General features: G+C 46.1%; 1 protein-coding gene across 1 annotated transcript; it reads right to left on the bottom strand.

Annotated features, from left to right (window-relative positions):
• Nucleotides 1-1,549: 1,549 nt before the first annotated feature.
• Nucleotides 1,550-12,957, bottom strand: fbxo5 (F-box protein 5). The gene is made up of 5 exons (XM_055639121.1): nucleotides 12,645-12,957; nucleotides 7,225-8,035; nucleotides 6,155-6,245; nucleotides 4,427-4,567; nucleotides 1,550-2,366 (listed from the first exon to the last, which is right to left on the bottom strand). The coding sequence occupies exons 2-5, from the start codon at nucleotides 7,989-7,991 to the stop codon at nucleotides 2,127-2,129; spliced, it is 1,239 nt and encodes a 412-aa protein (XP_055495096.1). The 5' UTR covers nucleotides 7,992-8,035; nucleotides 12,645-12,957; the 3' UTR covers nucleotides 1,550-2,126.
• Between the last annotated feature and the right edge of the window lie 1,285 nt (nucleotides 12,958-14,242).

Raw genomic sequence — 14,242 nt, 5'->3', positions numbered from 1 at the left:
CTGGGGCTTCTTCAGAGGTCCAGACTTACTGGAGCCAACTAAGTCACATGGGTTTCCAGCACCTTGCAATATATTGTCACTATCAGTGAAACCTAGTTTCTCACAGATGCCTGCCATTTCCAAAGTACCCAAACTTGCATATTAACAACATCGCACAGCCTCATGGAGAGGAAGCCTCGTTTCCTCCTTCTTTCATTGGCTGAGGACCAACAGAGCAAATCCTGAAACCACCGGATAGACAATAGCAAAGATACTGGAGCTCTAGTACCTTTGGACAAGTGCTGGAATAACTCGGTGGATCAGGCAGAATCCCTAGCGACAATTAACAGGTGACGTGTTGGGTCGGGGCCCTTCTGACCCAAAACATCACCTGACCATTTTCTCCAGCGATATTGCCTGACCCGCTGTTGTTACAGTGAAGAAAGCGAATGATATGTTAGCATTCATAGCAAAAGGATTTGAGTATAGGAGCAGGGATGTTCTACTGCAGTTGTACAGGGCCTTGGTGAGACCACATCTGGAGTATTGCGTACAGTTTTGGTCTCCTAATCTGAGGAAAGACATTCTTGCCATAGAGGGAGTACAGAGAAGGTTCACCAGACTGATTCCTGGGATGTCAGGACTTTCATATGAAGAAAGACTGGATAGACTCGGCTTGTACTCGCTAGAATTTAGAAGATTGAGGGGGGATCTTATAGAAACTTACAAAATTCTTAAGGGGTTGGACAGGCTAGATGCAAGAAGATTGTTCCCGATGTTGGGGAAGTCCAGAACAAGGGGTCACAGTTTAAGGATAAGGGGGTCCAAGATGAGGAAAACATTTTTCACAGAGTGGTGAATCTCTGGAATTCTCTGCCACAGAAGGTAGTTGAGGCCAGTTCATTGGCTATATTTAAGAGGGAGTTAGATGTGGCCCTTGTGGCTAACGGGATCAGGGGGTATGGAGAGAAGGCAGGTACAGGATACCGAGTTGGATGATCAGCCATGATCATATTGAATGGCGGTGCAGGCTCGAAGGGCCGAATGGCCTACTCCTGCACCTATTTTCTATGTTACTCCAGCAATTGCGTCTATCTTTGGTGTAAACCAACGTCTGCAGTTCCTTTTTCATTACACACTGATCGTTGCAGAGTTTACTCCGTTCATCAAATGTTGGTGAAAATTAAGTGGTGAGGGATGCAGAGAGGGAAGTGCTCAAAATGTAGCCCTCCCAAGAAGGTGGTGGTCAATTGCAAGGTCCTAGGCTTGGAACAGGATGGAGGTAGCAGTCCGAATATCTTAGACCTGCACCTCAAACTGATTTCAATAAAAGCTTGTAACAAAGCCAACATTTAGATTCTTCTGTGTCACCTCAGCGATAGCATCGTGAAGGTGAAATTTCAAGGGTCTCTCTGCAGCCCACCAATCTCAAAGCATCAAGTGCAATCCAAGCCAAACACAAGACTAATTTGAAGCAAATTGACAGACACAGTATAAGCCCCTTCTCCACCCAACTTCAATCACAATGCAAAACAGATCCATGTCTCAGTCATATAAGGGATCAGGCACTTGGAGAAAGATTTTCACGTATTTATTGAACACTATACAACACCAAGACTGAAGGAAATTATTTACACCAAAGACACTTAAAAGACAGTAAAAGGACACTAAAAATCTATGTTCTGATGCTGTAAAAAATGAACCAATATTTTTGTATAATTATACACAAGGTCGTTAGATATATAAAAAAATATAAATACATGCACCATAACTGAATAGAGGCTGCATAGTTTTAAATAAATGTGTGTAACGATATCAATGTTTCTACTATGGACACAAGAATAGCTGCGACCAAATAATTTTACACTCAAAACTCGTTGGTATGTCATATATTATTTTTTTTAACATCTTGCATTGCTTTATGAGATTTAATTTTCACATTTTCCATAAAATTACTTTAAAATATTTTTGCAATGCCCCTTTAGAACAGTTATTGATGAGCAAATCTATAACAAAAATATACATTTATTTTCCTGAATATTCAGTCGCGAAACTCACACAGGAACATTCTACCATGTTAAATACATGCACGCTGCCATAGCACACACATGCGACCATATCACTCATGATCACGTACATTGCGGTGGTCAGAGTCTCCGCAGGTTCTGCTTGCTTTTTTTGCTTCCGACCAGTGGCTGTGCCCTGTGGAGACGGTGCCGAGCACAGGATTTGGAGCCATGGAAGAAGTTCAAGCACAGGCAGCAGTAGTCGTAGGCACAGACCTCGCTGGTACAGACCGCCCGCTCCTGGTACGGCAGAAACTTGGACGGAGACGCACATAGAGGGCATATCTTTAGCACCTCGTCCTGTTTTAGTGTTTTCACCACCTGAAAGAAGTTAGGGAGAACTTGATTTAATTGATTGAAAGATACAACATGGAATCAGGACCTCTAACCAGGAAAGTCCACACCTTTTAAACTAGCTCAATGCTATCACTTTCGCTTTCGCGCCATACAAAGCACCAGGGGTGAGGATCGAACCTGGATCGCTAGCGGCGCGAGGTAATGAGCTGGAGAAAATGACTCAGCAATGAACTGTGGAAAGGACAGTTTGACCTCAGACAGAGCTGGAGAGGTGGCTTGAACGTGTCAAGGCTGTCTTTATTCTCAAAATACAAAAAAGCAAGAGGGGATTAGGCCATTTGGCCTCTCAAGCCTGCCCCAACATTTAATACGATTATGGCTGTCTATCGAATTACCTGCACTCAGTTTTAAATGACCAGCCTTGCAACTTACAACAATGGGAGAAATCGCAACATAAGAAAGGACAAAAGTTTAAGGGGAAGGGGAAAAGATTTCATAGGAATCTTTTTTGCAGAAAGTGTGATGGGTGTATGGAAGCTACCAAATGTGATATTTGAGGCAGGGACAATCCCAACGTTCTTAAATGTTGGGACAGGTACATGGATAGGACAGATTTGGAAGGATATGGACTAATCCGTCCATGGATATGGTGGGACTAATGTAGCTGGAACATGTTGGCCGGTGTGGGCAAGTTGTGCCGAAGGGCCTGTTTCCACACTGTATTACTCTGACTATCCTATCATGAGCCTTAGAATCTTGTGTTTCCATAACTTCACTCCTCATTCTCCGAACCTCTGGAAAAAATTGCAAATCCAACTATGGACAACCTCAGGACATGTGAATGGTGTTGAAAAGGAGCAAAGGCAGTGAGGCAGAATGGGAGAGGACCCAAACATTTTTTTTGATTCACAGCAGAGATTGTGTAATGCAAGATTGTATGCATTTTTCCTAATGATATAGCATGCCATTTGGCCCACTGAATATAAACTAGTTCATAGAGCAATCTTTTTCACTCACTAATGTTCCCTGTAACTATTAGGTATTGCATTCCCTAATTATACGCTGTCAGCTCCATTGGGTAGACCATGTCAATCACACCCAACACCAATCTTCAAATGCAGACCTTTCATTCCGAGCATCAGCATGGAAGAAGGTAGCAAATGGTCTGTGTGGACTCCCCATTGTCATCAGAACAGTCCCCTCAAGGGTAGAGTCCCGATTTGCACCCCCGGGTCTTCTCATTTACACTCTCTGTAACAGTAATGCTGTGATGCTGCAACACTAACATTTGCAGTCTGGTATTTTTCTCTTTGCATTACCTACAGTACTTGTGTATGTATGGTTTGATTGCACTCATATGTACTACGATTTGACTGGATAGCACACGAAGTGTGATTTCAGTACACATGACAATCACAAACCAAACTAATACCAAATGATTCAAGGTTTTCAAAGTCCCCTTAAAAGAATGTAGCATCCCGACAATTTGCAGGCCTGGCCTGCGAGGAACATTCAGGAGTTTCCTTTCAGGAGAACCACAAGGCCATTTGTTGGGAGCAGAAGTCCAGCAAAAATGGCTGGATGACTACATTGTCTCACAACACCACACTGCCATTTGGCCCATTGAATCAATACTAGATCAGAGAGCAATCCCTTTTCCCTCACAAATTCTCCCTGTAACCCATTCTCCATACATTCCCATCAATCCCCCCCAACCCCACCAATTTTACCACTCAGGGCAATTTACAGGGGGATTAATCGACCAACAGGCTCATCTTTGAGAGATGGGAGGAAACTAGAACAGTCAAAGGGAACCCGGGAGAACGTGGTCACAGGGAGAATATGTAAACTCCATACAGATTGCACCGGAGGTCAGGATCAAGCCTGGGTCACTGGAGCTGTGAGGCAGAAGACACATCAGCTGCACCCCTGTGCTACCTCGAGTTAAGGGATGAATCAGTCAGGGTATTTGACACATGGGTGGGAGCTCATAAGGTCGAGAACATGCCCTCCAGCGAGACAAAGGATAAATTGGGAATTATAGCCCAGCTCCCAGGGAACTGAACACCATGGAAAATCATTACCTGTTGGTGCCGGATGCTCTTCTGGGAAACAGTTCCAGACCGTAACTTGGAGAGGGCTGGCTGAGCAGAATCCCGGCACTGGCGCTGGATGATCGTGAGGGCACCACGAGACGTCACATTCTCTCGCTTGGCAGCATCAACCTGACGGCAGCAACAACAGAGGGTAAGCAATTGGAGCTGCAGTCCATTTAGCCCCTCTGACCTCTTCCACCCCCACCGGGCAACTCCAAACCTCCACCAGTCTCCTCCTTGAGAAATCTCTCCCAACACCTTCAGCCGTCCCTCATGGAGACCAGAGTCACCTCAACATCCAACCCTCCACACAGTAGCTCGTCACCCACGGAACCCCATAACCCCCGACTCCCTTGTAGATTCAATGTCTAACAATTCCCCCCGAATTATATTAAATCATCTCACTGACGGAGTCACAACCCTCAGAACATCAATTACTCATCATCTGAAAGGAGTGATCCCTCTTTTCTATAGCTCTCTTTGGCTCTAGATCACCCACCAGGGAAAACATTTTCTTTAGCGTTTAGAAGAATGAGGAGTGACTGAACTACCAGATAGGTCTGTAAATCGCATGACAGGATAGATGCAGAGATGTTTTCACTAGTGGAGTGCTGCTTTCCTACAACCACAATCTCTTGAACCAACCTGCCTTAATCCTACTTCAGCAATAGAAAACTACGGACTACCTTTTGAGCTACCGTGGACTTGGTTTCTGATTTGTGTATTTTTGCACTAAATTCTTCTTTTAGCACAATCCTGTTTCTTTACACTGTAAACTTTCTTGGAGAATTTGTGTATTTGGGTACAATTTATGTAAGTTGCATTTTTGTGCGTTGTCCGAGTCTATGTTACTGCAAGCAAGATTTGCATTGGCCAGCTCGCCACATTTGCGCATACAACAATAAACTAGAATACTTGAAACTAGGGGATATAATTACAACATAACATGGGCAATTCTTGGTTCTTGGTTTCTTGGTCTCCAAAATATTCCAAATGGAATTTAAACTGGAGGTGGTGAAGGGGAGGCTTAAGCCAGAAAGGGTTATTGGGTAGAAAGAGCAACTTTAAATTTAGTTGAATCTGGTTGGGTAACTATAGTTGGGTGGAGATTATTCCATGCTTTAATTGTACAGGGGAAGAACGAATTGCTGTATACATCTGTCTTTGAAGCTGGGATCACAAATTGGATCGAATGCCCTCGTCTGCTCCTAATTGGTTTGGGTTTGGTGTAGGTCTTGTAGTCTATGTCGAGCTGACCATTTAACATTTTGTAAAAACATGTCAAACGGTGAGCTTCACGTCTGTCTTGGAGAGGGTTCCACCCCAGAGAAGTTAGTTAAAACTGAGGTGAGCAGAAATATCTTGCAGAGGGCGATGAACCTCTGATGGATTGTACAGCCTAGATCTTTACAAGCAGATAAACCTTTGAAAAAACAGGAAGTCAGTGGCACAAAAAGGCCTGAGGCCTAGTGCTGATCAGCCAGATTCATCATGAAGTCTGGACCAGGCTTGGGGGACTGACTGGACTGTTCCTATTATCTTGTACATTTATCATCCAGCCATCAAGGTACCTCAAATTCCCGTTTTACCTCTCCATCTTCAAGACTCCATTGACCCAACCTGCTTAACTCGGTATTCTGGCTCACACCGCAGTACAAGTTCTGAGAGGGACTGACAGGAGAGGCAAGCAGTGTCTCCTACAGGGCAGTGACGTACCCATTGTGTACGAGAGGCCTTCTTCAGGGCTTGGTTGGCCCTTCTGTCACTGCAGATAATCTTCTTCCATATCTTGCACACCTTGGCACAGCTGTTGAGAACAACAAACAGTTTTGGTCACTGGGGCCCAAAAGGTTGTGTCACTAGCATCCAGATGCTTGGATATTGACCTGGAGTCAATGGGATCAAATGCCACCACAGCAACAAGGGAATTCAATTTATGTCATTCAATAAAGCTTTTACAAACGTCAACAGCAGCCACTGTGACCGCAAACCCAGGGAGCTGTTGTAAAAATTCTTCTAACTCACTTAGGCCCATTAAGGAATACACAAATTTGTATCTATCCAGAACAGCTGTGGATGTTAGGTCAATTAATTAATTTAATTCACAACATGAAAAGAAAATGCAAGCTTTGTGACAGTGGTCAAGGCTTTACAGGATTGCTATACAAGCCCAGATTATTTTCTCTGGAGGCTGGGGTGCAAGTTTTTTCCCTACGCTTGAAATGTCAAATACTAGAAGGCATATATTTAAGGTAAGAGGAGGAAAGTTTAAAGATTTGTGAGGCAAGTTTATTTATATAACAGAATGGTAGGTGCCTGGGATGTGCTGCCAGGGGTGGTCGTGGAAGCAGAAACACTCAAAATATTAAATTTAGTTAGGTACATGAATAGGCAGGGAATTGAACGATGTAGATCTGTAGACATTTAGGATTAGTTTAACATCATGGGTAGCACAAACCGCAGGGATGGAAGAATCTATTCCTGTACTGTAATGATCTATGTAACCCATCTAGTTCACCGATGCATCGAGTTATTCCAGCACTTGGCATCTTTTTTTCCCCTCTCCTTATACAAAGCAATGCAAGATGTTAAAAAAAATAACATATGAAATACCAGAGTTTTGAGTGCAAAATTATTTGGTCGCGGCTATTCTTGCGTCCATAGTAGAAACATTGATATCGTTATACACATTTATTTAACAGAGGTGTGATGGTGCTCCTCAAGGCCCAAGGATCAGTGATAGAAGGAGATTAAGTGGTGTCGGTTGGGTCAGATCAGGAACTCACCAGAGGAGATCAGCACCACACAGGTATCTCAGAATCTTCCGCAGAATACACGGGAAGCCCCTTTCTGATAGCTCCTTTAAAATGTCCACGTGCTCCAGCCCCATCTTCCTGCCAATGAGACGATCGATGGGGAACGTTTGGCTCTGGAGTACCTTTCGGAGGGGGGACTGGTCGGGGCAGTGAAGCACCTTGGCCAGGCCCACACTCTCGCACACTGCCCTCCCCACCTGCAGGGCCGGCAACATGTGCCACTTGCAAGGCCTCTGACTGCTGAGAGACGGAAGTGTCAGATTCCCGTCGGGCTCCGGTGTTTCTGGGGCTACTTGCTGAGCCGTAGCCACCTCCTTCTCCTCCTCTCTGTCGTTCCCAGACGTCCATTTCTGGTGTCGCTCCGCTCTGTCCGATGGACCCTCCGGAGAGCTCGCAGCTTCGTGATCACCAAGGCTCCTCTCTCCCTCAGCGGACAGGGAGGAGATGTTCAGCAGGGATGTGTACCCGCTGTCCCCGGATGGGGAATGCTTGTAGCCAGAAGAGTCGCCAGAGAAGCTCCGTGTTTTCCGGACAGAACGGGTGTGGACTGTCCCCGTAGGGTCTGGCGGTGGAGACTGCACACCAGAGTAACACTCTGGTGTTTGACAGACGGGGTAGCACAGCAGGCCGGCCTCCTTCCGACACTCTGCCTCCGAATTATCACTCCCATCCAGGCGCCCACCATCTCCTCTGCTGTTGAGGCAGGGCAGGCGAGGAACGTTCCGCTTGCACCTCATGTCCAAGTGATCGAATACCAGAGAAGGCACCTGCTCTTCCAGCCCTGAAGCAAAAAGGAAACATAGTTTAGATTTAGACAATGGAAAGACAGGGAGGTGGGGCACAGAGAATGAAACATACAGAGGTTGGGATAGACACAGCACAGATGTTGCAAGCTCTGGGTCAGAGATCAGTCTCCCTCACATCAGGCGGTTGTAGACTCAGGACAGAACCTAAACCAAGTTAGGGGTGGCACATTGATGCAGCTGGCAGAGCTGCTGCTTCACGGTGCCGGAGACCCAGGTTCAATCCTGACCTCAGGTGCTGAAGGGGCTATTTCCATGCGTTATCTCTAAACTAATTGGCGTTCAGAGTGCGGTCTAACTTAAACCCTGCTCGTTCACGATTGTAATTCACTACTCTGGTTATATAAAGCAAAATCTCAAGCGTCCTAGGCCAATATTTATCGCCTTTGCGCGGCATTGTGAGACTATCATTCCCGCATTGTTTATGCACGAGTAACAAATGACAGGCCAGGTTCTTGGGCTGTAACATGTTTTGGCCACATTGACTATGAAAAGAGTTACAGGTGGATCTCTAAGCCAGTGTTATTTTAGGGAAACTGCATGTTGCTGTTATACAGGGGAATGTGGGAGCCAAAGTACAAAAAGCAGTTAAAATGAAGTGCTGCACGTAATGAGAAGACAAATGGAATGCCAGCCTTATTTGCAAAGGGAATGATCAATGTAGGAAAATCTTGCTACAAATGTTGGCGAGATCAGAAACAATAAAATCATGGCCAAATATTCCTCTGATGTTATGACACTCCTCTCCCTTGATTAGTGCTGCAGACTCAATTGATACATCTGGATGAAATGGGGTCCAAACTTCATCCGACAGAGCACCGGCTGAGAGATTAGCTTTATAGGTCATTAAAGGCACACCTCATCGCACATTTTTTTCCATTTGCACACTCTCTGTAACAGTAACACTATAATGCTGTAACACTATATTCTGCACTCTGGTATTTTTCTCTTTGTACTTCTTACAGAACTTGTGTATGGTTTGACTGCACTCATGTACAGTGCCCTCTATAATATTTGGGACAGACCCATCATTTATTTATTTGCTTCTGTACTGCACAATTTAAGATTTGTAATAGAAAAAAAAAACACGTAGTTAAAGTGCACATTGTCAGATTTTAATAAAGGCCATTTTGGTTTCACCATGTAGAAATTACAGCAGTTTAAACATAGACCTCCCCATTTCGGGGCACCACAATGTTTGGGACACAGCAATATCACGTAAATGAAAGTAGTCATGTTTAGTATTTTGTTGCATATCCTTTGCATGCAATGACTGCTTGAAGTCTGCGATTCATGGACATCATCAGTTGCTGGGTGTCTTCTCTGGTGATGCTTTGCCAGGCCTTTGCTTCTTTTGGGGGCTAGTCCCCTTCCGTTTTCTCTTCAGCATATAAAGGCATGCTCAATTGGGTTCAGATCGCGTGATTGACTTGGCCACTCAAGAATTGACCATTGTTTAGCTTTGAAAAACTCCTTTGTTGCTTTAACAGTATGTTTGGGATCATTGTCTTGCTGTAGAATGAACTGCCGGCCAATGAGTTTTGAGGCATTTGTTTGAACTTGAACAGATAAGATGTGACTATGCACCTCAGAATTCATTATGCTACTACCATCAGTTCTATCACCAAGGAAGATAAGTGAGCCAGTACCTTCAGCAGCCATACAGGCCCAGGCCATAACACCCCCACCACCATGAGGTGGTATGCTTTAGATCATAGGCAGTTCCCTCTCTCCTCCATACTTTGCTCTTGTCATCACTCTGATATAAGTTAATCTTAGTTTCATCTATCCACAAGACTTTTTTCCAGAACTATGGTTGTTCTTTTAAGTAGTTCTTGGCAAACTGGAGTCTGTCAGACAGGAGTTTGGGGATTTTTCTTTATTATAGAGAATTATTCTATCATCAGCTGTGGAGGTCTTCCTTGGCCTGCCAGTCTCTTTGTGATTAGTCAGCTCACCAATGCTCTTTCTTCTTAATGATGTTCCAAGCAGTTGATTTTGGTAAGCCTAAGGGTTGGTTGATGTCTACAAGTGTTATTCTTGTTTCTCAGTCTCATAATGGCTTCTTTGACTTTCATTGGCACAACTTTGCTCCTCATGTTGATAAACAGCAATAAAAGTTTCCAAAGGCGATGGAAAGACTGGAGGAAAGTCTAGGTGCTGAGAGCTCTCTTATACCTGCATTAAGGAGGCAATTAAGCACACCTGAGCAATTACAAACATTCGGGAAGCCATGTGTCCCAAACATTATGGTGCCCTGAAATGAGGGTGGGGACTGGTGTATAAACACAGCTGTAATTTCTACATGGTGAAACCAAAATGGTTAAAGTGCACATGGTCAGATTTTATTAAAGGGTATCTTTATCCATTTTGGTTTCACCACTTCGTATAAACACAGCTGTAATTTCTACATGGTAAAACCAAAATGTATAAAAATGGTCTTTAATAAAATTTGACAATGTGCACTTTAACCACATGTGATTTTTTTTTTTTACATGTCTCAAATTGTGGAGGCAAATAACTAAATGAGTTATGATGGGTCCCTGTCCCAAACATTATGGAGGTCACTGTGTAATATGGTGATTGGATAGCATGCAATGTTTTTCCATTGTATTTCAGTACTCGTGATGATCACAGACCAACGCCAAACCATTCAAGGAAGTTCTCAAAGTCTCCTTGTAAAAATGTAGCACCCCGACAATTTGCAGTTCCTGTGAGAAACGTTTCAGGATTCTCCCTTCAAGAAAACCTCAGGCCAATCCTTTGGGAGCATAAGTCCAGCAAAAGTGGCGAGAAGACCACATGGCGGGAGGCTGTTCCATAACACCACACTGCCACCCGTCCCGCCACACACGTGCTGCAGATTGCTGATCCCACGGCGGCTTCATCAATCAGCGCAGACCTCCTGCAGAACTGCCCAAACAGGCCAACTAGTTTTCATTTCCTTATTTAAAGTGGAGATGCCAAGGAGACGGAGCTATCTAATTAATTTGGTGGTGGAACCAGACTTGGGAGACCCGTGTGCAGTTCTAGTCGTCTGCTACATTGGTGGAATAGGTGCAGAAGAGATTCATCAGGATGTTACTGGGAATTGTGTAATGGGGAGAGGTTGGATGGACTGAGGCTGACAGGTAAACCTTATTGGGGTGTACAAGGTGCATGAAGTAAACGCTCACTTTTTCAATTAACAAGGTGTTTTCGTGCTGTATTGCTCTTTTACCCTAAATGGTGGCCTAAACTCCCTGGACCTCAGAATAATTAGATGATGGAGCATCATTGCAAAATAAGGGTCTCCATTTCAGATGGAAATGGGCAGAGATTCCACAGCAGAAAGAGGTGGAGGCAAAAACCCTCACAGTAAGTGGGTATATAGTTGAAAAGCCAACATCTGCAGGGTATAGAGCAATGCTGGATTAGGCCCGGTGTTTTTCTTTTGACCAGCACACACACATAGTGCTTCCTTTCACCATAAGTTGCCAATGACCATGTATTTTATCCCTCCAAGGCTCACAAAACTTTAGAATTTTAAATTTCAAATCAGAAAAATTGTAGGCTAAGAAATGCAGGCTGCAGGTCTTTGCAAAAGTCTAGATAATGAAGTTAATTGCTCGCCAAAGCAGGCTTGTGGGCCTGGTGGAGAACCACTGTCTTATATGCCCTTAGTTGTTGATCATCGAGTTCATCGCCTGACACTGAATTTTGGTGTGTTCTAACTTTTAACTTTGTGTTTTTCAGAAGCATCAAGCGAGGTGGAGCACCGAGCACATGGAGGGGGAAGCGAAATGTTAAGGAGCCCTGTGGCCACTGGCAGATCGCAAGGTTACTGAGCACGGAGATGGGGGAATGTGGACAAGAACGTCTCTGTGACCCGTAACTTTGGGTGGGTGGGGTGTAAGAAAGAAAGAAAGAAAGAGAGAGAAAACAAACGGCAGCTTTCGACTCAGCTCCCGCCTTTTACTGCAGTCCCACCGGGGGCAGACCCTCGCATTAAAGGGTTTCCTAGTCACTGTCACCGAGGTCGTTACTCCCAAACCACCACGCCGAGGTGGGGTGGGATTTGGCAGACAGGGGTCGCAGGGGCAGCCAAAGGGGTATTACACGGGAAGAGCTCCGACCCGAGCTGGTGTCGGGACCCGAGTCGTAAGAGCGCCAAAGATTCCGCGCTTTCTGCCACCGCTCTGATCCGACTCTCGCCGCCTCCCTCCCCGGGCACAGGCCCCCCTTCCCCGGGCACAGACCCCCATTCCCCCCGGCACAGGCCCCCTTCCCCGGGCACAGGCCCCCCCCTCCCCCGGGCACCCCTCCCCGGCACAGCCCCAGCCCACAACTTCCCCGGGCACAGGCCTCCCCCCTCCCCCGGGCACAGGCCCCCCTTCCCCGGGCACAGGGCCCCCCTTCCCCCGGGCACAGGCCCCCACAACTTCCCCGGGCACAGGGCCCCCATTCCCCGGGCACAGGCCCCCCCTTCCCCGGGCACAGCCACCCCTTCCCCCGGGCACAGGAACAGGGCCTCCTCTCCAGCGCTCGGACACGGCCCAGGATCGAGCCGAGCCCCCAAATAACTTCGGCGGGAAGGACCGCACTCACTCGCTGGGCTCTCGGTTCTTGTCCTCTTCTCCGGGAGTCTGGGTCCCGGGATCTCTCTGTGGCCGGACTCTCCGGTTGTGGGTTTCGTCCCCCGGGATCTCTCTCTCTCTCTCTCTCGGTCCACTTCTGGCCCCTCTCTCCGGGATGTCTCCTTTTACCCAGGATCTCTCACATCAGGCCGATATCTCCGTGCCCGGGATGTCTCAGTTCGCTGCTTTGCCCTTGAATCTCCCGCCCGAGGATGTCTCGATACCCTCCTCCCGCCCAGCTGTGAAAGGCGCTTAAACTTCTCGGCGCCTTCCACTCCTGTTTGAATTTGGTCACCAAACTTGGCATTGGTTGCCGATCGGGCCAACCAGGCCCCGCTGTTGCCACTGATCCCGCCCATAGGAACTAACGCGCCTAACCCGCCCCCACCCTGCGCGCCTTCATTAAAGGCAAAGATCCTATAGCAGAGCATAGGATCTTTGATTAAAGGGACGGACAGGGACCGGCAAAGATCCTATAGGAGTTTAAGAAGGAACTGCAGATGCTGGAAAATCGAAGGTACACACAAATGCTGGAGAAACTCAGCGGGTGCAGCAGCATCTATGGAGCGAAGGAGATAGGCAACGTTTCGGCCCGAAACGTTGCCTATTTCCTTCGCTCCATAGATGCTGCTGCACCCGCTGAGTTTCTCCAGCATTTTTGCTGGATCTTTGGCTGCAGAGCAACTCAGCCCCGCCCCACAGATCAAGACTATTTAACATAACAGAAACAGGGACTGCGACAAATAGAATTAGCAGGTTGAACAGCACCCAGTCAAGGATAAACTAAATCATCATCCGTGAGACTGGGGAAAGTTGAAGCAAAAGCTTGGTTTCAAGGTTAGAGTTTTTAATTGGGGGATCGAGGCGCAAGTTTAAGGTGAAGGGGTAATGTGAGGGGTAAATTTTTCACACAAAGGGTGGTGGATGTATGGAAGAGAAGAGGTAGTTGAGGCAGGGACTACCCCAACGCTTAAGACACAAGACAGATACATGGATAAGACAGGTTTGCAGGGATATGGTCAATCGATATGGTGGGATGAGTGGAGCTGGGACATGTTGGCCGGTGTGGGCAAGTTGGGCCGAAGGGCCTGGTTCCACACTATCACTCCATGTTTCTATGATAGTGTCGGCTCCGGAGATGCAAACATATCCCTGCGGTTCCATTCATTTATTAACAGCTCAGAGAAGGACGACCACATTTCAATTATTTTTGATTTGTTTTGAATGTGATGTCGATTGAAAGCTTAGGGAAGGTCACACATACTTTATTCACAAAAATAGATACAGGAAATAATTTGTTTTTGTGTTGTCTGTCCATGTGCCCGTGACGCTGCTGTAAGGTTGTTATTGTACCTGTATCTCATTGTACTTGTGCTTATGATAATAAACTCGATTTGACTTAATTAATAAGTGCACGACTTTCTTTACATTCACGGTGTCATGAAACCAATACACATAGCCAGCAAGTGTTTTTAAGGCCGAAATCTTCTGGACCCAGGCAGTCTTCAGACTGATTGAGGGGTAAAGAACACTGGAAGAGAGGATAAACAGGAAAAGCCTGGCAGGTCA

This window comes from Leucoraja erinacea, chromosome 8 (assembly GCF_028641065.1).
Source record: "Leucoraja erinacea ecotype New England chromosome 8, Leri_hhj_1, whole genome shotgun sequence".
In the NCBI taxonomy this organism is placed as follows: Eukaryota; Metazoa; Chordata; class Chondrichthyes; order Rajiformes; family Rajidae; genus Leucoraja; species Leucoraja erinaceus.
Note: the sequence above shows the minus strand (reverse complement) of the source record. Positions and strands in the feature narration are given on the sequence as shown.

Excerpts from the sequence above, each read along its gene's own strand:
- fbxo5 (XM_055639121.1), bottom strand. The coding sequence starts at position 7,991 with ATGAGGTGCAAGCGGAACGTTCCTCGCCTGCCCTGCCTCAACAGCAGA. Across the intron at positions 6,246-7,224 it reads TGTGGTGCTGATCTCCTCTG|CTGTGCCAAGGTGTGCAAGA; the intron begins GTGAGTTCCTGA and ends TGTTCTCAACAG. Across the intron at positions 2,367-4,426 it reads AGAGCATCCGGCACCAACAG|GTGGTGAAAACACTAAAACA; the intron begins GTAATGATTTTC and ends AACTTCTTTCAG.